Source organism: Colletotrichum graminicola, assembly GCF_000149035.1.
Source record: "Colletotrichum graminicola M1.001 genomic scaffold supercont1.55, whole genome shotgun sequence".
Classification (NCBI taxonomy): domain Eukaryota; kingdom Fungi; phylum Ascomycota; class Sordariomycetes; order Glomerellales; family Glomerellaceae; genus Colletotrichum; species Colletotrichum graminicola.
In genome coordinates, this window is record NW_007361059.1 from 137,203 (window position 1) to 164,262 (window position 27,060).

At 51.8% G+C, this 27,060-nt stretch overlaps 10 protein-coding genes across 10 annotated transcripts; 3 read left to right on the plus strand and 7 right to left on the minus strand.

Moving 5' to 3' along the window:
- Positions 1-2,659: 2,659 nt before the first annotated feature.
- GLRG_10038 (2OG-Fe(II) oxygenase superfamily protein) lies at positions 2,660-3,894 on the minus strand (the record flags this gene model as incomplete). The annotated part of the gene is made up of 3 exons (XM_008100723.1): positions 2,660-2,725; positions 2,780-3,167; positions 3,233-3,894. 3 exons carry the CDS (start codon positions 3,892-3,894, stop codon positions 2,660-2,662), a joined length of 1,116 nt encoding a protein of 371 aa, XP_008098914.1.
- Positions 3,895-4,850: 956 nt separating this feature from the next.
- Positions 4,851-6,613, plus strand: GLRG_10039 (NCS1 nucleoside transporter; the record flags this gene model as incomplete). Its single annotated transcript, XM_008100724.1, has 3 exons — positions 4,851-5,230; positions 5,281-6,058; positions 6,113-6,613. 3 exons carry the CDS (start codon positions 4,851-4,853, stop codon positions 6,611-6,613), a joined length of 1,659 nt encoding a protein of 552 aa, XP_008098915.1.
- Positions 6,614-7,409: 796 nt separating this feature from the next.
- Positions 7,410-7,753, plus strand: GLRG_10040 (uncharacterized protein; the record flags this gene model as incomplete). Its single annotated transcript, XM_008100725.1, has 2 exons — positions 7,410-7,472; positions 7,532-7,753. The coding sequence occupies 2 exons, from the start codon at positions 7,410-7,412 to the stop codon at positions 7,751-7,753; spliced, it is 285 nt and encodes a 94-aa protein (XP_008098916.1).
- A 141-nt stretch (positions 7,754-7,894) lies between these two features.
- GLRG_10041 (beta galactosidase small subunit) lies at positions 7,895-9,248 on the minus strand (the record flags this gene model as incomplete). Its single annotated transcript, XM_008100726.1, has 4 exons — positions 7,895-8,320; positions 8,382-8,665; positions 8,743-9,172; positions 9,246-9,248. 4 exons carry the CDS (start codon positions 9,246-9,248, stop codon positions 7,895-7,897), a joined length of 1,143 nt encoding a protein of 380 aa, XP_008098917.1.
- A 355-nt stretch (positions 9,249-9,603) lies between these two features.
- On the minus strand, positions 9,604-12,592 carry GLRG_10042 (uncharacterized protein; the record flags this gene model as incomplete). The annotated part of the gene is made up of 5 exons (XM_008100727.1): positions 9,604-9,902; positions 9,954-11,013; positions 11,068-11,289; positions 11,348-11,799; positions 11,941-12,592. 5 exons carry the CDS (start codon positions 12,590-12,592, stop codon positions 9,604-9,606), a joined length of 2,685 nt encoding a protein of 894 aa, XP_008098918.1.
- Positions 12,593-13,343: 751 nt separating this feature from the next.
- GLRG_10043 (ribosomal protein L27) lies at positions 13,344-14,337 on the minus strand (the record flags this gene model as incomplete). The annotated part of the gene is made up of 2 exons (XM_008100728.1): positions 13,344-14,014; positions 14,109-14,337. 2 exons carry the CDS (start codon positions 14,335-14,337, stop codon positions 13,344-13,346), a joined length of 900 nt encoding a protein of 299 aa, XP_008098919.1.
- Positions 14,338-14,682: 345 nt separating this feature from the next.
- GLRG_10044 (uncharacterized protein) lies at positions 14,683-15,101 on the plus strand (the record flags this gene model as incomplete). The annotated part of the gene is made up of 2 exons (XM_008100729.1): positions 14,683-14,848; positions 14,905-15,101. The coding sequence occupies 2 exons, from the start codon at positions 14,683-14,685 to the stop codon at positions 15,099-15,101; spliced, it is 363 nt and encodes a 120-aa protein (XP_008098920.1).
- Positions 15,102-15,632: 531 nt separating this feature from the next.
- On the minus strand, positions 15,633-16,518 carry GLRG_10045 (uncharacterized protein; the record flags this gene model as incomplete). The annotated part of the gene is made up of 2 exons (XM_008100730.1): positions 15,633-16,378; positions 16,449-16,518. The coding sequence occupies 2 exons, from the start codon at positions 16,516-16,518 to the stop codon at positions 15,633-15,635; spliced, it is 816 nt and encodes a 271-aa protein (XP_008098921.1).
- A 4,268-nt stretch (positions 16,519-20,786) lies between these two features.
- Positions 20,787-22,512, minus strand: GLRG_10046 (uncharacterized protein; the record flags this gene model as incomplete). The annotated part of the gene is made up of 2 exons (XM_008100731.1): positions 20,787-22,397; positions 22,477-22,512. 2 exons carry the CDS (start codon positions 22,510-22,512, stop codon positions 20,787-20,789), a joined length of 1,647 nt encoding a protein of 548 aa, XP_008098922.1.
- A 2,979-nt stretch (positions 22,513-25,491) lies between these two features.
- Positions 25,492-26,742, minus strand: GLRG_10047 (uncharacterized protein; the record flags this gene model as incomplete). The annotated part of the gene is made up of 3 exons (XM_008100732.1): positions 25,492-25,790; positions 25,852-26,144; positions 26,198-26,742. 3 exons carry the CDS (start codon positions 26,740-26,742, stop codon positions 25,492-25,494), a joined length of 1,137 nt encoding a protein of 378 aa, XP_008098923.1.
- Positions 26,743-27,060: the final 318 nt, after the last annotated feature.

Genomic DNA, 27,060 nt, shown 5'->3' on the forward strand with positions numbered 1-27,060 from the left:
AGTGACGCTCCCAGATGTCAAATGAGCTGTTGATAGCCAATGACCACTGCTTCCAGGGTATGAAGGCGCGTTTGCCATGCACATTCATAAGTGCACGCAGCAACTGGTCCAGCTTGGCGAGAATTTCTGGCATGAGCAGTTGTTTGTGATCCTTCGCCCGTAACCCCCTAATTTTTCTTTTTCATGCCGAAAGGTCGCCACCGCACCCCTCCAACGGCGAGCTCAAAGACGACCATCACTTAGCGCTCCTTGTGGCGAAATACAAAACCATTCTCTCAGACTCATATGTAGCCTAGAGATACACCACTCTCCCTTGTTTTTATTTCGTGAGAGGCCATAATATTACCTGTAGGGAGTGTAGCTACAAAAAAAGACTACTGTAAAGCAATAACTAACTAACTACTCCTTGCTATTAGTGTAACCAGGTGGGCGGTCGCCAACATACATTTTCGTAAATCATCCTCTATGTCTTAGGTAACAGAATTAAAGCACTAAACAATACTTTATCTATGCTTAGCTTCCTTGAAGGTCACTAGGCACCTCAATCTATATTATCTCAGTAGGTATCCGTACCAGGTACTAGACCTAGGTTGCCTAGCTTAAGAGGCCTATGCACAAAACCATTTTCTAAGTAATCGTCAAAGAAGCTTAGAGCGCTAATAAATAAACAAAGTCTCAACGGCAATACAAAAAATGCTCCAATAAGTACGTAATGTAGATCAATTAAGTGATAGGTGTTGTTTATTGCTTTTGCTAAATATCAGCCTTGCGATCCAGCGAGCTCTAACTTTGATTACACAAGCTCCTAGACTAAAGATAGTAGCTTCAAGTGACTTGCATTCTTATTATAAGCAATTTAGTCTATATAAACCATCCTTTAACTTTCTTTGATAGTATAAGTATATAGTAAATAGTGTTGGATGAGTATAAGGATAGTCTCCCTGCCCTAGAATAAAGGGTACCTAATGTTCACCGAGACGATTAGTTAAATTTAAGCTCGCTATCTAACCAGTCTCAAACACCCCGACCAAAAGGGAACTAAGATTTACCAACAGAATGTGGAGTCAAACATTGGATTAGGCCGCTTATGTAGTATTATTGATGTAGCTAGCCATACCAGCCTCGCACACACGCATTACTTCCCTATAAGTAAACCAGGGTAGCCACACCCCCTCATGTAAACCCTCACAACTTTATTACTTTCCCTTGTCCACAGCAAAACTCCTCAAATAAAAGTCATCACGAACAGTCACAAAGACACCAGCCTCGCTAGTATCAGCAAGCTAAAACGTGTTAATGATTCTCATGACATTGCGGGGCGGGTAGTTGTACACTGGACAATCTCCCGATTTATGGTTCATACTCTCTTCATCGCCCTTCAAAAACAAGAAGCCTAGTTGGTGACAGAGAAAAAATGGGCTTAACAGCGCTCTACTATGCAGCCGCTGATGTTCTGCAGGACTCTGTGATTTGACTTGCTGACTGTGGCGCATCTTTGTTACTCGGCAAACCCTATCGCGATAGACCGCTGCATGTAGCGGCGGCTGATAGACACCTAGACATTTGTCAGTTTTCTCTGACAAAGACGGAGGACTTTGAAGTTAATTTAAGTGACATAAATGGTTGGAAAGCCCTACATCGTGCTCTTGCTGCCAGGCGAGAAGACATGAATCTGTGGTTTCTCGAAATACGCAGGTTCAATATTAGATCCAATGACAAACACGGCCGAACAGTAATTGCATTCGCAGCTGCTTATAGTTTTAGGTATGCTTTTGACGCTTGCGTTGATGCGTATCCGGAGCAGCTAACACGGACTGATTCGTTTGGAAACGCTCATCTCCACATGGCTGCCAAGGCTGGAAGCCGACCGATCATCTCATACCTGCTTGAGGTTACGATTCGTCCCAATATTCCAGCCATTAGGCCAAATTGAGAGAGCCTATGGGGAAAGCGCTCGCTTTATTTATTAGTGGCTGAATGGAGTATACGTCGAGAATTTGTGAGTTTGGGCTTCACACACTCGACTACTCATACGAAATCGCAACAACACATCCGCAAAGAGTGTAGCCGTTACCATGGGACGGGATATAGGCCATTCGAAATTCAATGGATTCTTCCTTCCGACTGGCAGATTCTTGCATAGATACCTCCAACACTAGAGACGTGTATGTCTCCGCCTAACATATTCACAAGTTTGAGACACTTTACTGACATAGAGCTACTTGGTATCTTGGTATTTTGGACTAGCCTCGCGTCCTCGCCTAGGAGTAGGCCAACTTGGTACTCCTCCCCCCTCTCCTTCGCATCCTGCAGCTGCCCCTAAGGGTGTCGCAGTTGCCCGGCTAGTAGCACCAACAGCACAGCTGATAGCATCAGCAGTAGCGACAGAGGCAGCAGCTACAGCGGTGATAGGAGTAAAGACAGCAGTCTTGGGGGTAAGAACGGAATAAGGGTAAGAGTAGTAAAATAGCTGTCAAGTACACATTACACTGGTTCTTAGTGATTATTGTTCACTGGATATATTTTCGGTGGGAACATAATATACAACCGAAATCACGGCACCAGGGTTCGAACAGGCCTAGCCCGCATGCCACAAATAGAAGAAATCCAACAAGTCTTTTGTTAGATATCTCCATCAGCTGCACCACTCACCATTAACTTATTTGGCCAGCTCCGATTTCGATTTTGAATACTCAAAAGTCTTTTGGAATCTCTGCCGACACCACTAGCACGGAGTCAGCGTCCCGAGAAGTTCACAAGAATGATGATTTCAACCTACCTCGCCACAGCTAATCGGTTCGTACTTCGGCGGGTTCTTCTCATCTGTGCACGTCGGCAAGACGGAGCACTGCTCGTTGTGGTTGAAACCGAAGAAGAAGGGCATTGAGTACCGGTCCTCGGGAGTGTAGTTGTAGACACGATGCACTGTCGACTGGAAACGATCGTTGGACAGTCTCTGGAGGAAATCGCCAATGTTGACGACGAAGGTGTCGGGAACCGGCGGCACTTTGACCCACTGGCCTTCTTTTGTGAGAACCTGGAGTCCGCCAACCGTGTCTTGCCAAAGCAGGGTGAAGCACTGCAAGTCGGTGTGTGCTCCAAGACCGACATCGATAGTTGTATCTTGCGGTTCGGTGTTCTTGGGGTAGTAGTTGACCACGCTGTCACTGCGGAGGGCGTAAAGTACATGAGTATCGATCAGGATGTAGAGTTCAACCTGCACACAACATACCTTCCGGGATATGTGATGATATCATCAAAGTAGTTTTCCGGCACATCCAACGCTAAAGCGAAGATCCTGATGAGGCTTCTCGCAAGCGTTATGCAACTTTGCCAATAGGCGACCATGTCGTCTTTGAAGCCCGGCAAATGGCTCGTTCCTTCCCACACAAAGTCCTCATGCTTCATCCATGGCTTCACAGCTTCTGGCACGGCGTCCGGGTCCTTGGTCTCGGGATCATGCCGCGGGTCATAACGGAAGCTGAAGCCCTCGCGGTGGTCCTTGGTTTCCGTTGGAGAGATCTGGGCTGCGCGTTTTGCCGTCCACCCGTTGAAAAACTTGGACTTCTTTTGCGTGATGAGCGCCTTCTTCTCGTCGGGCTGGGAGAAGAAGGTCTGCGCCTGCTTGTAAGCTGCGTCAATGGTCGCTTTAGGGATACCATGATTTTTAATATAAAAGAAACCCGTATTCTGAGCAGCAAAACGGATGGTGGCAGCAAGGGCCTTGCGCTCTGACTCGGTGCCGCGGATGTTGGAGAGATCGATGACAGGAACCTCGGAGGCGTTGCAGTCCCGGGGTGGGGTTTTCAGGACATCGCGGAATACGGTGCCATAGGCAGACATGAGCTCGAGCTTGTAGCTCTCTGGAGCGGTAACAGTTTCGGTGGTGGACATGATGGCGCCCCTTGTCTTGCTATTTCGAATTGACCCGAATTTGTATGAGATGAGTTAATGCGCGATCTTGGCTGAGTCTTTATGAGGTGAATGTTTCGTGATGACGTCTGGAGTGAGTAGCAATAGTCTTAAGGTAACCGTCCCAACTGCGCCGACATGTAGCTTAAATGTGACGCACCGTGGTTCGATTTAATGCTCTTTGAAGTAGTCACCCAACGAGTGAGTGAGCTTGAGGCTCATTTGGTAGTCCTTTCGCACGCTGCCGCTCTCGGTCGGAAGTCGCCTATCGATCGGATGATTCATACAGATTATGACGTGCGATATGATTCGTCGGGCTTCTGTTAAGCCCTTATCGCTCTCGGACCGGCGCCGATAGCGGACCGTGCGCGTGCCGGGCTCATCCCAGTACTTGAAGAGACAGGGGCTATTTTCCGGGAGACTCTCACCCCACGGGGGGTTTCCGGATATCTATTCGTAGACACTTACACGAACAAGACTCTGCATGTTGACTAGTTGCTGCGGAGTTTGGAACCCCCTGATTCAGGAAAGATCACAATACACCTAGCCATTGCTACTTCTTCCAATGTTTGCCGAGATGGCCGTATAGTCTTATCGTGGAACATGTGTTTTACGGCATCTGCAATGCTCATTCTACTCGACGGTCAAAGCATCCCTGCAATGCTTATCTCCCCCACAGTTTCCGTTCGCCCCTGGTATCTTCAATTTTATCAGTACCATAGCTAAGGGATTCTCACGAGTCAATATGATTACGAAAATATTGGACCATGTGAGATTTCGTATAAGTCTCTGTCCCGCCGGCATCGTCTAAGAGTATCCACGTCAAAGTGAAATATATTTGACGGCTGGGTGGATATCCTGTTCACGTTCATCGAGCCACTTCGTTTAGAGTTCCGGAGACTGCCAACCCCTAATACCGGACTCAGTAATAGCTCAACATGGGCCTCCTAAACCGCATCCGCGTGCCCCAGGCCGCTGGTACAGCCGAAGTCCACGGTCGCGACGCTCTCCTCGAAAATGACGACCTCCGGCCTTTGAAACTAGCCGACCGCACATGGGACAAGTGGACCTACTACACGTTCTGGTTCTCGGCCACCGCCACCGTTTCGAACTGGTACGCCTCATCGACAGCGCAAGCTCTGGGCCTGTCCATGTGGGAGTCCCTCGCCTGCGCGTTCGGAGGGCAATGTCTGATCGCCATCATCATCACTCTCAACGGCCGACCCGGAAGTTGTTACCACGTGGGATATCCCGTCGTATGCAGGGCTGCTTTTGGCATCTATGGTGCATGGTGGCCGGTTTTCAACCGGGCGGTGATGTAAGCTTTTATGCATTCCCGCTGCGATGATTATCTAGTAATCTCAGTAGGGCCATCGTATGGAATGGGGTGAACGCCGCTCAAGGCGCCCAATGCATCTACGTCATGCTTCATGCCATCATCCCGGGCATAGCGAAGATTCCCAATACCATGGGCGAAGGCTCGGCACTTACGTCAGGGGGCATGATTGGTTTTGTCATTTTCTGGCTTATTACATGCGCCTTCCTCGTCATCCCCGTTCCCAAGATGCGCGGGCTCGTCTACGCCAAGCTCGGCGTCTTCGTCGTCTCGGCCGTGGCCATGCTCGCATGGACAGCGACGAAGGCTGGCGGCCTCGGGCCCGTTGTGAATCAGGGTGGCAAAGCAAAGGGCTCGGAGCGGGCGTGGCTCATTGTCCAATTCTTCATGCTTGGCGCGGCGAACTGCGCGACATTTGCCAGCAACGCCGCAGATTTCCAGCGCTATGCTCGGAAGAAGAATGACGTTATCATCGGAAATCTGTTTTGCTTCCCCATCGCCAACTTAGTCGTTGCGGCTGTGGGCAACTTGGTCTGCGCCTCTAGCGAACTGATATTCGGAGAGCTTATCTGGAACCCCATCACATTACTGGACACGCTCCAGACGACCAATTATACCGCGGCGAACCGGGCTGGATGCTTCATCATTGCTGGCTGCTTTGCCTACTGTTGTATCTTCAGCTCCATCTTCGAGAATTCTTTGCCAGCCGGTAACGATATCGCGGCTCTCTTTCCGAAATACCTTACTGTCCGGAGGGGCTTTTTTGTCTGCGCGGTCGTTTCTTTTGCCATCAACCCCTGGTACCTTCTTGTAAGTCACAACATATTGCCTCACCGCCAGCCTTATCACTAACAGCAAACAAAGGGATCCGCCTCAATCTTTGTGTCATTCCTCTCCTCCTACCAAATCTTCCTCTCTGCCATAACTGGGGTCCTTCTTGTCAACTATTACGTCATCGGACGCGGTCGCCTCGACATCCCAGACTGTTTCAGTTCAGCAAAGTCGGGAGCTTATCACTATTCCCACGGATGGAACATCCGCGCCTATGTCGCCTATCTTGTCGGAATTATTCCGAATTTCTTCGGCTTCCTAAGTAACATGGGCGTCTCAGCACCTGTAGGCGTAAAAAGATTCTATTTCTTTGCCTACTGGGTTGGCCTTGCTCTGTCTGGCTTCACATTTTGGCTCACATGTAAGATCTGGCCGCCACCAATTATGGAGGATAAGTGGGTCGAACCGAAAGATTATGTGCGGCCAGAGGAGTTGGAGGGAGACGGTTCTGTGATTGAGGCAATCAACCTGCCGCATGAGAGCTCTGTGGCAGACAACGAAAAAAGCGCCAGTGAGAAAACAGTAGGGGTGTAATAGTAAAGATAGAGGTGTTGGTTTCACCAGGGTGGTGATACGGTTAACCGTTCGTATCAATGGCAAATGAAGAATAATAGGGGTAACTGGTGGTTCTGAATTATGCGTGAAGAGAAGGGTATAGAGTAACTATCGTGGGATTGCCGGCGAACCCGCCGGGTAATCCGGTGGATCCGCGGCGATACGGCCGTAGTTAGTCCGGTCATCGGCGTTAATCACATCGATTTAGAACTACAAAATTGTTGTTGAATGGACTGCATTGATTGAAAAGAACCCCATACGTATCTTGAACAGGCAAGTGTTAAGATAAATTAAAGCCTGTCTATACCTCAGACAAGTAGATGTCGAGATGAATTAGGGCAGCCCATCTATAGAGTAGCATTGTGGAAGTAAGGAACTGGGCGAGCGGGACGCTACCTTTGCTGTACCTGTCAACAATCTTAGTAGGAGCATCTTGTACCTGCCATGTTTGTTGTGAGAACCTCCGGAGCTATTCGTCCGGGAGGTATACATGAGCAAGTTCTTGTGTAAGGAGGCAGGCACGGGGTACCTTCCGCTTTCCGTTCCCGTGAGAGAGCCTCATATATGGGTGATTTCCATCCATCCTCTAATTTTTCTTTTCCCCTTTCTCCATCATCGCAAGCAACCATCATCCTGATTGGGCCGGCATCACTAGGGCCTCCAAGAAAAAGAAGATGAGAAAGGCAAAGGCAGGCTCGGCCCGTGAAGTAAGTACTTCGTTTTTTCAACTATATTTTCCTTGTTTAGCTAACAATTCTATCTATAGTCAAAGAACATGGCCGGCGGTGCCGCCTGGCGGGAGCGCATTGCCGCCGCCGTCAACGACGACGACGCAATGGTAACTTTACTTGACCTTATTGAATGGAAAGTCATATCACTGACTGTACTTTTTCTTAGTCGTTCAGGCTCGAGGGGCCGTCTCGCCAACCAACCCCTTCGCCGCCGCCCCGACCAAACTCTTCGCCGCCGCGTCGACCAACCCTTTCCGCGCCGCCGCCCCTTCCCACCTCCCCTCCAACAACCCCTGGGCCACCCGATGACGAGGAGAAGAAGGACAAGGAGAAGGACGAGAAGGAGGACGAGAAGAACAATAAGACCTTCTCTAATCCTAGGATTTAAGAGAAGAAGGACGAGGCATAACAGCAATTAAAGACACGAAGAAGCTTATTATTAGTAAAACGTAATCCAAACGGAGTAGTCCAGCGGAAAGGCGTTGTGAGATACAACAAGCGATCTCATTACAAAGACAATCTTCCCTCCCTAGGCAATACTCAACTCGAAGGTAAAATCAAACGGTTTAGTGTAACACCTGTACTGCTCAAAAGGCCTTGGCCCCACGGTGGCCGATCCAATTCCATTGTTGTCATAGTCGAGATGCAAAACTGTCATGTTCAGAGGCTTGAGATCATGAGGGTGCTCCGCGTCATCCAAGTCGAAGGGCATGTAACGCGATGCCGTGAAGCTGAAAGGCTCCGGTTCGGCTCTTTTCACGTTAAGCAAGACGCCACCATCACTATTGATGACCTGAAGCCACTGGAGGTCTTCCTGGTTGCCGTTCTCCTGTGGAACATCGTAGTGGGTGAAGAGATCCTTTACCGTGGACTCGTAGCGTCCGATACAGCACCCTTCTTTCGTGTCCTTGTAGTTCCCTCCAGGCCTGCGACCGAACCACGCCGTTTTGTCAAACTCAACCGGCATAGCAGCCATGAGGCCAATGCGGGGGGAGGACTTCGGTAACGTTGCCGACAAAGTCGCCACGAGCGTGGATGGTGAGACTGCTAGAAGAAACGGTGTACGTCAAGTCTGCTTCAGCCCCCCACTCAAGAACCTTGGGGGCCACTCGAACCTTGTAGTTGACCGTGAAGCCGCCATCGGTTTCTCCCCATCGAACATCGCGAACCTGGGTGTGGACGCTACCAACTCGCTCTTCCTCCCAGATTGGGCCGTCTCCGTACCACGCAGCATCGTTCTGGGTAAGGGCGCGATAGAAATAGAGCTCAGGTCCGCGCTGGAAGACGTTCACTTCGTTAACTGTCCGAAAGAGGCATCGCTGTTTTCGACTATGAGATCTGTTCAGTCTTGCATAACGTCGAGGATATGTGACTGACGAGCTTGTACCGGAGACTCATAATGTCTTGTGCGGTTAGTCGTTACTAGAGCGTTAAGATGAAGCTGATCCCAGGCCACAACATGGCCTTTTTCTGCCCAAACCTTGTCGTTCTTCAGCTTGAACTCAATGGTAATCCACGCCTCATCAGAGAAGCTCGAGTTGCCCGTGGGCAGAGTGACAGTGCGATGCTCTCCGGGTGGAATGCCTGGTAGCTCGAGGACACGGGGGGTAGTGGGTACCTCCCCGTCTTGGATTACGTGCCAAGAAGCATCGAGCTCCGTGACGTCGAGAAAGTCGTAGTGGTTGGTGACAACCATCTGGTGCCCGTCCGCGGAAAGTTTCACAGTCACCGGTTGGATTGCCTTGGCATTGTCAATGAGCGAGGGCATAGGGCTATGGTCGGAGAGAACAGCTGTTGGATAGTTGGCCTGGATTGCTGTAGTCTTATTGGTCTGAGGTTGTGTGAGGTCACTTCGCACTCAATAGGATACTCTTTCCTACCATGTTATTCCGACAAAGCACATAAGAGTTTCAAGTTGCAGAGCTGTCCACACATGACAAAGAGGGTCGACTCGGGTTGTCTCGCTATATGCTATTCCTCTGACTATTCAGGTTCTAGCACCGTCAAGTATTCACGGCGAGAAGCCTCAGCCTTGGATGGCTACGGATGATTCAACTAATGCTATGTTTGTTCCCCTATGACTTTGCCATCATCGTCTACGCAGATGGCCGAAGGAAAGATTCCTTGTGTTAAACAAACGCCGGCAAACGCGGCCCAGATAGATCTATATATATACATACTGGACTCATTTGATGCCTTGACCATTTGTAGTCCATTTTTCTCAAGTATGAAAACCTCTCAAGGCTGCGAGACAGTTGTGACGTGTACTACTGCGTCGACGTATAGCCGGTTCTCGACGGTGCAGGCCATGCCGCGCTTCAGCTTGAACATCCCATTCGGTCCCATTTGAAACGGCTCTGTGTTATCGAGCTTAACCTTGAGCTTCCCCATAGCGAGGGAGCATATGCGGACTTTGTCTGCGTCAGCGGACCAGTAATGCGAATCGCCGGGCTTGACGACGATAACGTTAAAAGAGATGTCCTCAGACACCGTGACGGCTTGATTTGTCGTGAGATAGGAGTTGGAAAACGCCACGTCTAATACGTTAGAGAGGTGTAATGTGCTTGACAACAAAAGAGAGTGCTTACTAGTGGGTGACTCGCTACGCTCGTCACGGAGTCTACCGGGAGCCACTTCCCAGTCTTCCATTTCAAGAGAATTGGATGGCATCAAATTGCCACTGGGGGAAGTAACATTCGTAGCTGTAGCACTGGATGAAACGAGCCCAGCGGCAACCTTCGACGCCGCTAGGGAATGTCTCGTAACACGTCGAGGAGGACTACCTGGTGGCGAGGTTTTGCTGCTGTGTGCACTCGGCGCTGACTTCGTTGCAGGAGGCAGGCGCCCTTTTGGAGATGATCGACGTGGCTCTGTAGGCTGGGTTCCTTGGTTCGCAGAGTACGGTAGGGAATACTTATCCACTTTTGCAATGCCAGAGAGCGGCGGAGAAGGCGCGATAGTAGGGTGTTCGGCATGTGTAGCTGGCGACGCGGATGTATGGATATTGGCGGATAAGAAAGAGCAGTTGTTCTTCTCTCTCCTAAAATTCGCCCGCCACTGGCAGCCAGCACATGCTTTGTTCCCAACCTCCTTCAAGAAAGACGGAACCGCATCGGCCATGACGATACACGGTTGAAGAAAATTTTCGAGAGGGTTTGTGTCCTGATGACACACCGAGCACACTTCTGGTGCTTCATCGCCAGTCAGATAAATGAGCAGTGCGACTGTGGCAAGAGGAGCTAAATGACCAACTCCCGTATACTTGAGCCGCCACGTATGCGGTAAGGGGCGCTTCCGAGGAAGCTTTAACAGAGCCTTGACATCTGGTCTTTCCAATGGCAGCGTGTAGGCAGGTGAGAGATATGACCTCAAGTAAGTCAGAAGTTCCATGTTGTTCTGGACAGGCCGAGTCGGTTGGCTGCTAGATGCCGCTTGGGAAGGTTGCGCAGGACTTTCACGGTGGAGCTGCGGGGTTGCGGACTTAGCTGCCGGCCTTGAAGGTTCTGGCATGGGAGCCTCATTGCTTTGGAGAGAGTTCTGTGACACAACGATGGGGGGAGAGCACTTGATGCCCGCTTTCTTATAGTAGTCAATAAAGCTCAGTGTACCATCGAGGTTGTCATTGAACGTGGAGCTCCGGTGTTTGATCTGAGGGTAATCAGCGTCACAGAGAGCCCGACAAGATGAACAACGGGGACTTACGGAAAAGTGCGCACCAAGCGCGTGCATTTTGTTGAATATTTTGCGGCAGTTACGCACCGGGCAAACGAATGGATGCATTGGATCGGAGTGTAGGTGGTAGTTCGTGGGCAGAATGGTACCACATGAGGACTCGGTGGTACCTTGAGGTGTCCGCCATTGCAGATAACCGCGGGGATTTGCGTCTTTTGTGAGGCTGAGTTCGTGAAATCCCTGCGAAAAGGGCTAGTACCTCGTGTTAAAAGCAAAACTTCTCACGGGAAAGCTAACGGGGATCTCTTACATTGTCGGCCTGCATGGTGGTTGATGCAAGCTGGGGTTCCAAGACATCGCTCTGGCGATCCTCGGTTGTTTCGTCATCGTCCGTGGAATCCTCATGTGTATGGTCTGCATCGTCATCATCCGCTGCGTCTTCGGAAATGTCGATGATCTGTGGTGCTTCTTTGATGGTGGTAATAAAGCTGGGCTTTGAAGTACCAAACGGAGGCATGTTGGTGTCTTCTGTAGTCCGCAAGACGGTGGCTTTCAGCCGATCAGTCTTACCAGCAGAGAGGGCATTCAACAGGTCCAGCTCGGTAGCTACAGAGCCTGGCGTCGAAATTCCTTGAGCGGAAGTGTTGGCTGGGAAGTTTGGGAGCGGGATGGCGGTCATCTTTCGCTTGGCCTCGTTGCCAGACGGGCCATCAAGCAGAGAACGTTTCTTCGAGGCCATGGTGTTATATGATGCCGAATCACCTGTATCTCCGTTAGCACAAAAGCACTTTATTGACTTGGACCCAATGAACTGGTCACAGCCTAGGTCACCATAGCTCGAGCACGAAAAATGTGCTTCAATGAAGCAAGGGCTGGTGACTCTTTGGATGAGGTAGCACTCACCGCGAAGCCAATCCTTTCCCGAGTCCGCCGTTCCCGTGATTTGATTTGAGTCTGTGATAGCACTTGATCCAGGCTCGATCCCACCTGATTCCCAAGACTCTTGTAAAGCCTGAATCCTGGCATGTCCCGCAAGGGTCTTCTTGTTGCCAGTCATATCAGCTTCGGGGGTTGCCTCAGGAGATGGCGCCCGAGTCTTGATTGCCAACGTGCCTTCCTGGTCGGGATGATTAATGTCGCTGACAACGTGCGCATGTTCCGGGCTGCGTGGTCTTGATTTGGCAGAAGTATCCGGGCCTAGTGGACGGTCGACGAGGCCCAGGTCCGAGATGATGTCTTGATCGGAATTGCTCTGCGCCTGAGCCGAGGGTGATGTTGCCATAAACCCCATGGATCCCCTTCCATCGACGAGGGACGTTGCCCAGGGTGGTGGTGCCTGCCCTTGGGGGCTTGGCTTCACGAGAGGTTTAACCGCCCCGGTCCTCTTCATCTTCCTTCCAGATGCTTCCCCGGCGCTTGAGACTGACGAAGGCGACGCGTTGCGTAGAGCATTGTTTGCCGTGGATGTGCTCGAGACACCGATGTCATGTGATGGGCTGTTTGCTTGAGGATGCTGGGGCCCGGGTGGTGTGGCGACCTGAGCGTTGGATGCCATTGTCAGACTCCCTGGATTCGGGTGACGATGCGCCACCCACCGGGTTACGATGCTAGACTGGGGTTGCTGCGGAAGTGTACTGCCAACTTGTGACGTATTCAAGAGTCGCTGGGCATCCGTGTTCAGTTTCTATTGTGTGGATAAATGAGATAAATCGGTTTGAGTTCCAAGCCTGTGAATATTGGGCGCCAAAGTGGGAGTTGTCGTTGGAAGCCGTAGACCGCGGTGGCGACGCCACACGAGACTGACGTGGTAGGGACGAGGTCAAGGTACCTTCCCATACCGATTTGATAGACAGGTACATCACAGGTGCCCCCCCACAAAGTCACCTTCCACACCAAGCTGAGATAGGGATAGACAGACACTGTCTGGCTGGACCTTGATAGCGCCCCTTGTTACATTTTAGGGGTTTCAGTACCCGTGAGTGAGGTCAATCTTATCACACCACAAAGGAGGTTGTTTAACACCCAAACACGATCCTTGAAATTTCGGGCGACCCAATGCTTTGTTCAGTGAGGCGTCACCAAATTTGAAGTGGCAGACCCTAGGAACCGGGTTATATGGCTATGTCACGGGGTGGAATAGCGAGAAACCTGTCTTATGCATGGCTAGTATGGATTTGTACAAGATGTTCTACACTCTAGATAGCCTCGCAGCACTCCTGCCCCGACGGCCATGATACACACATCATCCCAATCTCCCCCCCTTTTTCATGCTCGGACAGTCTCGCATCCTCGGCACGCAAGCCCTCTTACCGCCTAGCTTTAGCTTTGTTGGACTTTTTGGCCAGCTTCTGCGCCTTCTGCTTGCTCTTTTTGTTCTTGGCGATGGCCGCGGCGTTCCTCTGCTCCTGCAGCCTCTTGGACGCCGCAATGGTCCACTCATCCACCTCCATCGCCGCGAACTTGGCTTGCGCCGCCCGCTGACCGGCCATCGTGCGCTCCTGGGCATACCGTCTTTGCCTCATCTTAGCCTTGCGGCTCATGCCCCCAACGCGGAGCTTTACGAGCCGTCCAATGCGCCAGTTGTCCTCACGGTAAGAGTAATCGTCGCGCAGCTTCAGCACCCTTGCAGGCTCCGTCGGTGCGCCTTTGGCCGTCCGGGCCGAGGGGCGGACGATCTGGGTCGGGATGCCCGACGCGGAGACGGCGGGCGTCTCCACGGGCTTAGCAATAGGGTGCGCCGACATATTGAGCTTGCGCTTGCGCTCGGCGTGCGTCGGGTAGGGCAGGACATCGTCCTTATTGAAGACGACGCCGATGTATTTGCGATCCGGGTGGCGTGCAGGATCGCGGTAGTACTTGACGTAGCCCGTGGCCATAGCATGGATCGTGTGGTCACGGCCCATGATGCAGTTCTCTCCGGGCCACCAGACAGAGCCCCGCTGTTTGTAGATGATGTTTCCGGGGATGACAAACTGGTCTTTTCATGGGTGGGTTAGCAAGAAGCTATCCATGAGGGCATTGACGAGTCCTCAATCGACATTAGTCCAGCGACGACCAGGGACAGGACATACCACCCGTGCGCTTGGCTCCCAGCTTCTTCGGTATCGTTCGCTTGGGCGCGAGCTTGTAGGCACCCTGCGACTTGACGGAAGCGTATCGTCGCCCTGCTACAAGGGCATTCGCGGCGTCGGCCCGGAGCAGCTGTGCGGCGGTCGAGGTCGAGGACTGGATCGGGGCGGTCGTCCGCAGGAGACCGGCGGCAGCGGCCCTCAGGGGCTGCTGCAGTTGGAATAGACGCATGAGGTGTGCTTCGTGGATGAACTGTCCATACGTCGTCGGTTCGTCAATGGCCAAATTCGCGTCCTGTCGAAGCTTTGCACTCTGCTGCACCTCAAGGGAGAATCAGCCGAGAGCATTTTTCCGGCTGAGTCAGCGGGTCGTGATAACGATAAGCACACTTGAGGTGGGTCTGGGTCTGGGTTTCTTCTGAGGTGGTCTTTTCGACAGCTAGGCGCATCGGCGGGCTGAGAGACTTTGGAGCGGGCGACAAGTACCATCAGCACGCAGTGCGGGCAAGCGACGACAATTTTACACGAAAATTAGTTGAGAACCTGACGAGTCTTGCCGTATATTACAGTCGCTAATATGCGCTTCTTCGCTTCCCTTCCGTTGGTCATTCTAGCCCTGATCAGCTCTGCTCAGGCCCAGTTCGGCTTCTTCGATCAAATGTTCGGCGGTCAGCAGCAACAGCAGCAGCAGCCCCAGAACGTCCCTAGCGACCCTTCGCAGTACCAGCAAAGATATGATGGATGTGAGTTGCTCCTGTACTCTTTCAGTCTTCAAAAGATGATATTCTAACCTTCTAAGCCTACTGCGAAAACTATCTCTGCCCCGATACCCTCGCCTGTGTCCACTTCCCCCATCACTGCCCTTGCCCCTGGCCCGCGAACCAAGACAAGTTCGAGCTCACTGAGGGAAGCAGTCGAATCTGCGTCTCGAAAGGTGGCTTTGCTGCCGGCGAGGCTGCAAGGAAGGTTGAGCTGGCTCGCAAGGGTCTGTTGTAGACGACGAAGGGGAATAGGAGGATTTACTCACGGATACCCACCAGCGGGCCAGTCATTCAAAAAGAAGTAGTACAGGGCGCACCGTCCAGCCGAATTTGATTTTGAGGCCGCGCGATTGAGGCAATGGGGATCATTGAATTTTCACGGGACGAAATGATTCGGAGTTTGTTGATAGGACAATTGAGACTCTATCGAAGGTGCCAAGTTTTGGACGAAGCAAAAAGCCTACTGATTCGTGCTAACATGCTCCCATCCACTGGCGGAGACGCCGCCGGCTGGGGACAAGGCGTTTGCTGCAGTGGTGGCGAGTTACGACCATAGCAGACACAAAGGCGCCAGAACGCCGCCAGACCCTTCCGTGATATCCACCCTAAACTCCTTTGCGTACCACGCTGCCGGATGCTGATCTCGATTTCAAGCCCCAAAAGCGTGAACAGTGCGTGAAAATGCTCGTGATGCGTTCCCCGTGTCGTTGTCCTCCTCTCTTGCAGTGCCGCCGCGCGCCGGCCAAGCACCAGCTCCGTCAGCCGATCAAACCTGGCCATTGGTAGCCTCGCTGGGCCGGGGGAGAGCAGGGACTGCAGGTGGCCGGGCGCCATCCCCGTCCTCGTCTTCGTCCTCGTCCTCAAGTAGCTCTTCGGGGTGGCCCAACAAGTGGGCCACATCCTTCATTTCGTAGTGCTTCTTGCGCAACTCCTCGAAACGGCGGTGCTTCTCGCGTTCCTCGGGCGAAAGACCGGCCAGCTCGTCATCGTCGCCGTGCGCGCTGGCGCTGTCGTCGACGTGGACGGCCTTGAGGGCTTTTTCTTTGGACGATTCGCTCTCCGGGACCGCTTCCTCCGGCTCGCCAAGCGACATGAGAGGGATATCATCTTCCACGCTAGGACCAGCGCGAGCCGTGCGAGACTTCTTCTCATCGTTGGAGCCCTCCATCTCCTCGTCATCCGAGGGGTCTTCGGCGGGGTCGTAGTGTTTGGCATAGGGAGTCTTGGGCTCGTCAATCTTCATGGTCGAGGTGCGCTCCTGCTCGGTCAGGTAAAGATTGGCCTCGTCCCACTTGAGGCGCTGAGAGGATTCGAGGTCTTGCACGTCGTCGCCCTGATGGGAGGGGGTGCGGCTTGATTGACGGCGGGAGCCGGAAGGGCGGGCGGCAGATGAGGAGCGGCGGTGGCCAGCGTTGTACTGGGTGTTGACGAGGGTGAGCTCCTTCTCGGTGAGCGGCCCCTCGTCAAGTGGTGAGGAGGGCGGAGACTTTTGATACGAGTTCTTGAGGATGCCTGCAGCGAACGTTGGTCAGCCAGTCACCCATGCGACGAGCTGCTCAGGGACGAATCAAGGACTACTCACCTCTAGGACGCTTGGGATGGGGACCAGGAGGGGAATGGGTTGGAGGACTGCGGTCGACGATGGCGGCCATTTTGAAGGTGTTTGCGTTGCTGGGCTAATGCGAACGGATTGCTAGCGGTGATTTTGACAGGATGAGCGTGATGCGAATCGCGTGAGGTAAGTGTTCGGGGGGGCTTCTTAGCCGTGTTTGTTGTGAAGTGGGTGGGTAGATAGATGGACAAGAATAGCGGGGTTTTTAGGAAATCCGGTGACGAAAGACGACGGTTTTGTTTCTGGCGGCCCGAGGATGATGGGGTGGTGGTTCGTGACCTGCAGGGTGCGGGTACGGGTTGCGGTGCGCCGACCAGGGTCCAGTTGTCTTTTGCTTTTCTTTTTATGTGGTCTGGGTGGTTGGTAGGGGCGAAGTTCGTTCTGCTGGGGGGTGATATTCTTTGCCCCTTCTTCCCTTCTGTTCTTCACGCTATTTTGGCTTCTTCCGTCAGAAACGGACGAGGGGCTCGTGATGGTTCTGAAACAAGGACAGGGAGAGAGGGTTTACAGGATGAAGACTGTGGGATGTCCCGAGGGAAATGCGTAGTTTAGACGTTTGTCGGGACGATCTGGTAGTGGAGGGATGAGCGACTTTTTTTTCCTTGTCTGCCGAGAATGGACTGTCTTGCAAAATGGCTGGTCTGCTGGCGGCAGTGTGGTGACATTGGTGGCAGGGAGAGGTGGGCAATCCGAGCAGGTGAGCATGGTAGGGCCGTTTGGAGGTTGTCGTCTTGTCTTATAATGGCACAGGCATTCATCCAACTGGATTTGATACCTAGCTACCTGAACCTGCGTACATAAAGTACATGTTGTTGGTTGGCAGATACATTAGGTAGGTAGGTGGCATGACACTTGCTGTGCCAACTTGCTTGTAAAACAGGTAGACGGAGCTTTAAAGGTCACCCACACTCGTACTCTACTCTACATCCACTCCTCAGTCCACAATGCCACATGGAGCCCAAGGATGCCAGAGAGGAAAGCAGGTTCCTGCTGCAGCGCCAGCTCGTGATGGGAGCAGGTTCCCTTCACTCAGGCAGGTGCAATGCAGTATTTAAGGGTCGGCTTGCGACAGTACATGGTACACACGCTGTAGTACAGGTATGTATCCGTAGTGCTGCGGCACATCACCTTACAGGACCCGACCGTCAGTCACATCTCACCAACTGAGCTGAGGTTACATTCCCAGGCTTGTTATCGACATAAACGTACAGGCGCTGACAACACGGAAGAATACACACATACATATCCGTACATACCTACCGACACGGACACCCGGCAGGGAGTGTCCTATTTGAGATAATGAAAGTGTGGTCGTGTGAAAAGTGTGTGTGTACAAGATGCACCTGTATTTTCGGTTGGTCCTCTGTACTGCGTGCGTACACCAACTAGGTAGTTCCTGGACTGTCTGTGTATTTGTGTGGGGGAAGGTGCAAACAGGCTGGGATCGCCATGATTTCTATTATAAATGGCGCTTGAGGTATCCGTATTCTCTTTCCCCCAGGTCCTGGCCTCCTTGTATTGGTCTCCTGTTCAACAGAGAAGTAACTGGTAGACATTAGGTCTTGCTGTAGCGCCGGGTTTACTTTGTTCCTCGTTTACTTCTCCCTTCTCTGTAGTTTTTTCTTTTTTTTCCCCCTTGAGGCATTACGTGAGCCAAGGTACTCATCTGTAAGGCACTGGTGATTACTCAAGATAGACCCGGCTGGACAAGGCAGGGCCGGGACACATTGTACCTACTCAGTGGGGTCCATTTGCTGCCCACCTAGATGGGCTGTTATCAGTCCGTCCCTCGCCTGTCGATAAAGCACTTATGCGAGTACTACATCTACATTAGCTCATAGCGGGGTTGGGCCTGCTCGGGCGCGTTTGGGCTCCGACCCGCGGTTTATTGAGGGCCGTCATGCGTCGGGCACGGCGAATACTGGAAAGCTCTGGACGCCAGGAGATACGGCCCGGACAAGGAGATCGCACAGATATGATCCTGCACTTTTGGTTGTAGCCATGCCCGCAGGTAGATAGGTACCTACGTAGGTATCTACCTAGGTACCTAACCTTCCCATTGATTCCTCAGGTTTAGCTTGAGTGGACCCTTGCCCGCCTCTCCGTTGTTTGATTGGTAGACCGACTGGGTGCTTCCTTCCGCCTGTACTGCATTCATTTGGATCGCGATCGGCCGCAGTCAGTCAGAGACAAACCCACGGATCCACGGATCCCACAAGAGGAGGACGAGGCGATGAGAAGACAAGGATGGAAGGAGCGAGTTGCTGCTGCTACTTCGTGCACTGCCCGGAAACCCAACACTGCGTCCGCAGCCTCACTGTTGCAATAGGTAGGTATGGCTATTTTGGGAAGCCGCACATGTTGTCGTCCGCCTGCGCCACCTCATTCTGAAGTTCCTCCACTTCATGCAAGCGCACTCTCATCTGCTCAGGTCTGGTCCAGGAATGTCTGCTGCCTGCACTTTTATCTCACCACCCAGAATCTGGCCCGGCCCGCCTCCCTTTCCAAAGTCCGATCCGTTCCATCTCTGTCGAATGGAAGTTGTGTGGTGAGGGGGGGGTGAAGACTAGGTATTAGTTAGGTTCGGACCTAGCATCATCCACTCAGTCCAGTCTGGCTTACATCCTCTCACTCATTCTCATCCTAAACATGTACTTTCTGCTACACGGCGTATAATTTAGTTTTACTAGTATGTAGCGGTGGTCCTTTCTTCTGACCCCCCTTCCAGTGCAACTAAATCCCCTTTCGCTCCACCGTCCTCTCCATCGTGGCGACGTCATCCGACATGCACCATCCCTCGTCACACTCTGGTAACATCATCAATTCAAACCATGAGTCTTATTCATCCGTAGCAAACGGCGGCTGCCACCTCAAACAGTGACCTCATGCCGCATCCATGGACGAACTCTTGTCCACGCGAGCCAATCAAGGAATTACTAGCCAACCGCAACCCCCCCCACCCCCAGACTCTCTTGGTCTTCATGCACTCCAGTTTGGAGTGTAAACAGTGGGGTACTGAACACTATAGTAGTCTGTTCAAACTACCTCGTCTACGATGTACACGTCGAGCACACGGTGCTTCTACCTAGTGTGGGTCCAGGGACTCTCGTGGGAACACTGGATCTAGGACTGAAGCATATCGGCCGACTCGCCCACCATCACTCATACCACCAGCATTCCTTCATTCGTCGTATGGCAGCGCCATTCCCAAATCCGAGGTGCAGTATGCCCTTATCCCTGGCCATAGCTTTCCTCTCTAGCCCTCATCACTACTGTGCGCCACTCCAGTATCCATTAGTCGAGTCAGTCGAGTCAGTCGACTCTTGTTCCGCAACCATAGCGGCCCATTCTGCTTCGAATCCTGACTATCGAGTCTTTCTATCGACTCGTTGTTTCCCAGCCAGGAGCACTGTGTGACCTATCAAACAGTCATCTTGTGGCGTTCCATCTCATCTCTCCGAAACGCCGGTTCCCTCAACCCATCCGCTGCTTTGACTCCCGATAAACAAACCCAAACGGCCCGCATTTATCCCTCCGATTATCCACGCGGGCCGGTCTCGAACCCCACCCCGTGGCCTCTTCCCCGTCCGGCACCTTGTCCACTTGATGTCTAAACTAGTCTAAACGGTAAAGATTCCCCGTGGCGCCACGCCATTAATTGACACTGCTACATAAGTAATTCCTTATCAAGACGAGGCTGAAAGCCATATTTTGAAGAACACATGACAACGTAGGAAACAAAAAGCAGGGTATTCCGATTTTGAGTCTTTATAGTCTGGATATCTAGCTCTTGGTACCTGGCAGATTTATTATGAGGACCTAAGGGAGACGAATATTTGTAAAGTTGGGTGAATAAGGCCCGTCCATGTCCGCCAAACTCCAATATGGAGTCAAGTTGACCAAGCGTAACTATAATAGTCCGCCAAACTCCAATATGGAGTCAAGTTGACCAAGCGTAACTATAATAGTCAATAGATTGCCTGATCGGGAACGCTACGGCAGAAGTTGTTCTCAACGGCATACAACTCCTCCTCTTTACACCACGGAGATAGTAAAACTTCATCGTCGTTGCTTTCATAAATTGATGGTTGTTCGTCCGCCTCTTTGTGGGGTGGTTTCATAAGGAAAACATGGAATATAATACGGCATATTTCTCAACCTGGCCTATACTGGACTTCTGCAGCCTCTGTACCGACTTGCCAACTCTGTAGCATGGCTGGTTCCACACATCTTTTCTACACTGATTCTAGCCCTTATTAAAGCCTGCTTCGCGAAAGCCAGCAGCGCAGGCCATAAGCTACATCCCATTTATTCTTTCCGAGACGGTACGGTCTTCAAAGTTATGGCCGCGGGATCCCCGCTTCCCTTGGTCTGACGAAGCACTGCCTGCAGCTCTCCCCCGTTCGCGAGGTCCTTCAACACGACCTCCCGCGTCCTCTGCAAGCTCTCCAGCTCGTCAAGTCTCTCCAACGTAGCCTCCAGCAGCTCATCAAAGCCCTCCTGGGCGCAGATCTCCCGGAAGGCGTTGTGCATCGGCACCGAGTCCGCTCTGACCATTGAATTGGAGTCGATGGAGAAGATGTTGAAGTGGTCGTGCTTCTGGATGAAGTCCGCCCTCGTCATGAGCTGTCTCGCCTCGTGTAGGGGTATCTCCGGGAGCTTGCCGTCTAGGATATCCTCACGCGGCATGGCCTTCTCCTTCTCCATTAGGGCCTTCGCCAGCAGAAATGCGGTAGTGGCGTAGTCCTGCTGGTCCTCTGCTTCCGGGTCCATGTCCCCACCCAGAATCCAGCACTGGCCCAGTAACCAGCGCTTCTCCCTCTTGCGGATGAAGTCGCACGTCGCCAGCATATCCTTGGACCGGGCCACATGGTCCAGGAATCGGACGCGCCCGCCGACCTCCCTGTAGACGCGATCCAGGACGTCCTGTTTCACGTCCTCGTGGAAGACCTTCTTGCGGAACTCCCTCAACGCCTCAACGGCGGGTCGCCGCGTCACGTCGTGGACGTCGGTAACCGAAATACGCGTGGCCTGCCACTTGAGGTGCTCGGTGGTGCTGTGGTCATCGCTGGTGAAGACGACGGTGACGAGACGGCTCGCCGCCCACATCTCGGCGCGCTGCTGGATGAGGTCGAGCAGGTTCCGGCCATCCTCGTCGTCGCGGAGGACGTGGATGCGGTTGATGATGAGGATCAGCGGTTGTCGGATATGTCTCTGTCGCAAGAGTGCCACCTTTTCCATCTTGTTGAAGGCCCTCTCGATGTCGAGAATGGCCGTTGTGTCGCGAGGCCCTTTGAAGTTGAACAAACTTCCTACGTAGTCCTCGTGGAACTCGAAATCCAGCGCCTTTCCGAGACGCAGACGGAAAACCTCGAGGTCGCCGTGAGCCTCCAGCATGGCGATGCCGACGCCGTTGATCCTGCGCATCGCTTTCAGGATCATAGAGGTCTTCCCGGTGCCTTTCTCGCCGGTGATAAGGTGATAATGGCCGCGAACGCTTCCGTCAATGATGCCGTCGATGAGGTCCTGTTCTTTTCTCGGGATCCATTCGTTCTCGCCCTCGAACTCCGTCAGGTCATCGGCAGACTGGAGCTTGTGGGGGGCGACGTGCCGACCCATGGCGGTCAGCTCCGGTGTCGAGAAGCCGACGCCGAAGGCATTGTTCATCTTCCGCAGGACAAGGTCTTTATAGTAGGCGTGGTAGGAGTATCCCGCCAACCCAAGCACGGCGACTGAGCCGAACGCGGTCGCACTGCCTTCTACGAGCCTCCAGAAAGTGCCCTTCCAGCCACTAGGCCCCTCGTTGTCGTTTCCATCTTTGTCTTTGCCGCCGCAAGAAGGGTCAGCGGCGCAGTGTGCTTGTTCCACCAAGATATAACGAGCTGGTGGTCGAGCTGTCCTGGTGGTGGGCGGGTATGCCTACAGGTTGTGTTCGAGATCAGCCGGTAATGATTTGACAAGTGGCCATTAAACTTGGCGATTTATGGCTTATTCTTACCCTCCAGTGTCGTGGGACTGTACAGCGTCTAGCCATGTGCTGTTTTGCTGGCTCCTGTGTTGGATACAACAAATACGTATGGCCCTGACGATCGATCAAGTGAGCGTTCGAGGTGTGATGCGCAGTATCCAGCCTGATGCTAACGCGTTGTCGTCTTCCTTGGCTGCCTGGATCTGAATCTCTACTACCTAAGTCAGTGGTTATAGACCTTTTCCTAGCCGATTCAATTATCTTAATGAATTCGGAAAGTAGCCCGCCGCGGACCAGGTAAGTGAAAAGAAAGATGCGGACTCCGCCAGGTTGCGAAATTGCTGACAACAAGTGCCCCGGTGTTGTTTGGCCAAGGCCCGCAGCCACGGTAATAACATGGGTCTCGGGCCGCGTGCGTAGGCACGCCAAGGCCCCCTTTAAGCGATTTCCACCTGCAGTGAAGCATCGGATTATAGTGATATTCGAAGAGGCAGACAGACGTCTTGGCATACACTGATAAATTCTCCACTACAACTTGCTATGGCTAGCAACTATGCTATATGCTCGCCTATTGTCTAGCGGAAAATTCGAGCTTGATGAATGCAATCTTGGTGTATTTGGTATTCATACCAACTCGCTGGCGTTGATCTATACATGCACGTTTAATATCGACCTCATCCTTTTACCTCCATCATTCCGGTAACGGCTCATAACATGAACTACCGTGAGCTAGTAGTGACTTTTATCATTTTCGTTGCATCGTGTCTTTGGTTGATGGAGAGGAGGGCGTAGGCCGGTCCGATTTCGACCATTCTTGAGTCCTCGACTTGGTGTTGGATATTAGCTCCTAAATTTTGAACTCTTACAAGATGATCTTAACTTGTCACCGCCCAGTTCAAGAATTCTGGGCAAAGATTCAATCACGACTGGATCCTTGACATAACCTGAGTTAGAACCATACTTAGACCTAATGTTTTTGGTGCATTGGAACTAATTCAGCCGAGGAACCCGTCTCATCATCGCCTCGACAGTTCTGACAGAATTGCCAGTTCCATGTCCGAGCTAGGGTTAGCCAGCGTTGATCCCGTGCCATCCTGTTGTGCCTTTTGCTTATTGTCCCACATAAACCATCCCAGCAGAACGAGGATCTTCAGTGGGATAGTAAATGCAAAGTAGACCCAGATCTCTGGTGAGGATGAAGAATCTATGGCATATTCAATTAACGTATTAGGTCTCTGCAACCTCTTTGACCAGGAAACTAGACCCGAAATCTACCAGGTTCACCCACCTGATTGGAAGTCAAAGTCATGATGAACATTGATGCGAGAAATGTTCCCCGCAGAAAGTTGCACCAAACAGTGAGAGCGCTTTCATCGTCTGTGTATCATCGATGATGGCATGCGCGAACTGTCTGTGTCGCCCGCGATCTTGAGGTTGGGCTTGGCATTATTCTGTGCTATCTGAGAGGTAACGAGCAATGTTCTTAAAGTTATAAGTCATTCTCTCTGTTGAGACATAGTAGCTGGAAGAAGTGGCACGTACTGTCACACTCTGCTGCTGTAGTTGCTTCAGGGTAACGGAAGCATAGAACTCAAGACTGTCCAGGCGCGCTTTCTGAGACTTTAAGCGGCTCGCAAGGTTCTCACGAAGACGCTCGACTTGCTCTTTCTTCTCGTTATGGAGTAGGTTTTGCCAGAAACATTGCATGGCATCTCCTGCTCTCTCGACAAGCTTCAGATACGCACTTGGAGAACTTCAAAGCACCTGCGAATGACATTCTGTAAGATCAGAGGCTACGGTTGGGAGGTCGAACCTAGAATGACCATTACTGTGACTCGAATCTCTGAGATCCAGTACATTAGAGGCTGAATCATGCTCCAGACTAGGCATCCAGTGCCGAGCGTTTCGCTGTACCTGCTCGTTCTTTTCGGACAGCAATAAGTGGGGCATTATGATGTTAAGAATAAGAAGAGGATGAAAGGTTTCGCTGGAGCAACACAGCGAGTCATCAATGCATTCAGACATAGCGGAGCCTTTTGTGCCTTTGAAATCTTGTAGTTTGGCGGCGTTGGAAGGAGTTCGAGAGGATTCTCTGCAATTCGTGGGTACGTCCTAGCTTGCGCACATCGTGCTTTCTGAGTATCGTTTCTAAAGCATATAACAGTATTAGCATCTACGGTTCCACGTCAATAACACCCAGGTGGTCTCTGAAGAACACAGGTGTGGATCGTCCCTATCAAGCATCACATATCGGTGCCAAAAGACTGGTCCAACAACGCCGGTCAACTCGACAGCTTGTCACAGAAGCCGCATACCCTTGAAAATCGCTCTATGCATGCCCCCAGAGAAAGAGAGTGTGAGAGGAGCAAATGTTTTTGGATTTTGAGCATCCTTTTGGACGCTAAACCCGAATAAGTTCCCAAGAAGACAACAGTCGAAGGGGTAGCACCAGCTCACATGAGACGAATTCAGCTTGAAGATTGTGCAAGTTCGTCATTTTTTTCTACGGAGTTTGCGCTAAACATGGCCCGCTGTTTTCAGCATATGTTACTAGGCTTACAGCAAGTCCTATAGTGGCCCTTGACTAGCCAGTGCAAAATGAAAGAAGACGGCATATCTGTCGATGTGCGAAATCGAGGAAGTAATGGCCTTGTACCGTGTTGGTATTAGAATGGCTGCTTGAGATCCTGTTGTGAATGGAAGTTGTCAGCACAGTTTTTGAAGGAACCTTGACAGCAATGCACCGTCTCGTCATATACAGTGCAATTGAGCATTTCAACACAAGTCGCTGCCTTGCTAACGTGTTTGCACTTTACCAAGTTGCTTTTGAACATGATTTATTCCATGATTCACAATGTTCAGCCGCAGGAACCTTGCCCACGACCTCTATTTTGGGTTCAAGTTCATCCGTTCATCAAGAGGTTTGAAGGGGAAGATGACCACGTCACCGCAAATCTTCCTTTCAACATAGAATATCATATACAAATCTCCAAGGCGATGCAAATCCAGATATGTGTAAGGCCGCAACCAGCTCATGCACGAGTTTCAAGTATCACGATACTGGCGTACAAACTCATGCAGCTGCAGCAGTGAATCGTGCCCAACCTTTTGCATATACGCAGAGCTTTTGTCTCCTGAAATGGCGACTTGGATAATCTTCCTGGCCTCCCAGCAGATTTCGCTGTTGTACCGCATAATACCACACTTTTCTAAAGTAGCTGGGTTCATGCCGCCCCGGAAGCTCTCCCACATGGTTTCCCATCTAGATATGGCGCAGAGAAGTGTATGAGCACTTGAGGGCAAGGTTCCCATGAGATTTGCCGAGAGACTCAAGCCGTTGAGCGCTAGCCATGTCAGCTCGGTCGAAAAGGTTGATGACTGGTTTATGAATAGCACAACACATACCAAAGATCAATAATAACAAGTCAGAGCCATTGATATCCTGGAAAGGAAAGCTTCCCACACCGCCCCAAGTCTCGCACATCAATGCATTGACGCATAGCTTGACTGACGATGTCCTCCTTGAGCCATCGAGTCCGAGTGCGCGTGCCTTCTCAAAGTATTCAGCCGTATCCTTCGCATCCCAGAGCTCCAGTGGGCTCGGAAGGTCGCACGTCAATTCAGCAGGCATTAATGTTAGCGGGCAGTTGAACATACTGCTCTGCTGCCAATCTAGCAACGCCGTCCATGTGGCCAGCCTGCGCAAATGTCAGTGTTTAGCACGTAAAACGGAAGACCGAATACAACGGACCGGATTTTCGACTCGTTGAGCACAAAGTCCTCGTACTGGAATACGGACGCATGCTTGGTCTGTGCCAGGCCTAGACACCTGACAGCGGACACAAGGGCTGGTAGTCGTTGAGTTCGATTCCTTCTCCGCGATGCAACGTCGTTCCTGAAGAGCTGGATACAGTGGATCATGAGGGCGGCTTGCAGCGTCTCCTGAACCTCATTGGTGAAATCTGGAGTGGACCAGGGTGACATCAATCTGCCCAAGCTGCGGAAAATATATTCCTCGGCAAGCCTTAAAAAACCACGGGCAGCTAACACATCATCGCTTGGCGGGGACCTAAGAGCCCCAGCAAGCGCAGCAGCGAGGAGCAAGAGTTTATGGGTACGCTCTGCGCCAAAGTCTGGTCGGTGAATGATGGGGAAGTCTAGGTGACTTACAAGAAAGTACGATGCTGAGAATTTGCGAAGGTTTCCCGCCGAGAACACCGACTTCGCGATGTTCACGTCAAAGGAGCTATCGTACCAAGGATCAGTTTTCATCAAGCTGTCATGAAGTTCATGCATGTCTGATATTATCTCATCAGCACGAGACGTCCAACTCTTGGAATCGACCGGAGAGATTGCGGCGTTGGGTGGGGAGTTTGGAGAAAAGCTTCCACTGGGCTGGAAGTCCATCAGCTCAGGGGAGAAACTGGATGCGAAACCGTACGGAAAGAAAGCAAAGTCCTCTTCGGTCCAGGGATATTGAGGAAATTCGACATGCTTTATGCTTGAGTGCAAGCAGTCGCCTTCTGTTCTACTGGCCACCTCATCGGCCAGGAACTCTAGCATGTTATCCGAGTCCGGATTCGTCACACCCAGAAGAAAGGCGACGGTGATCTT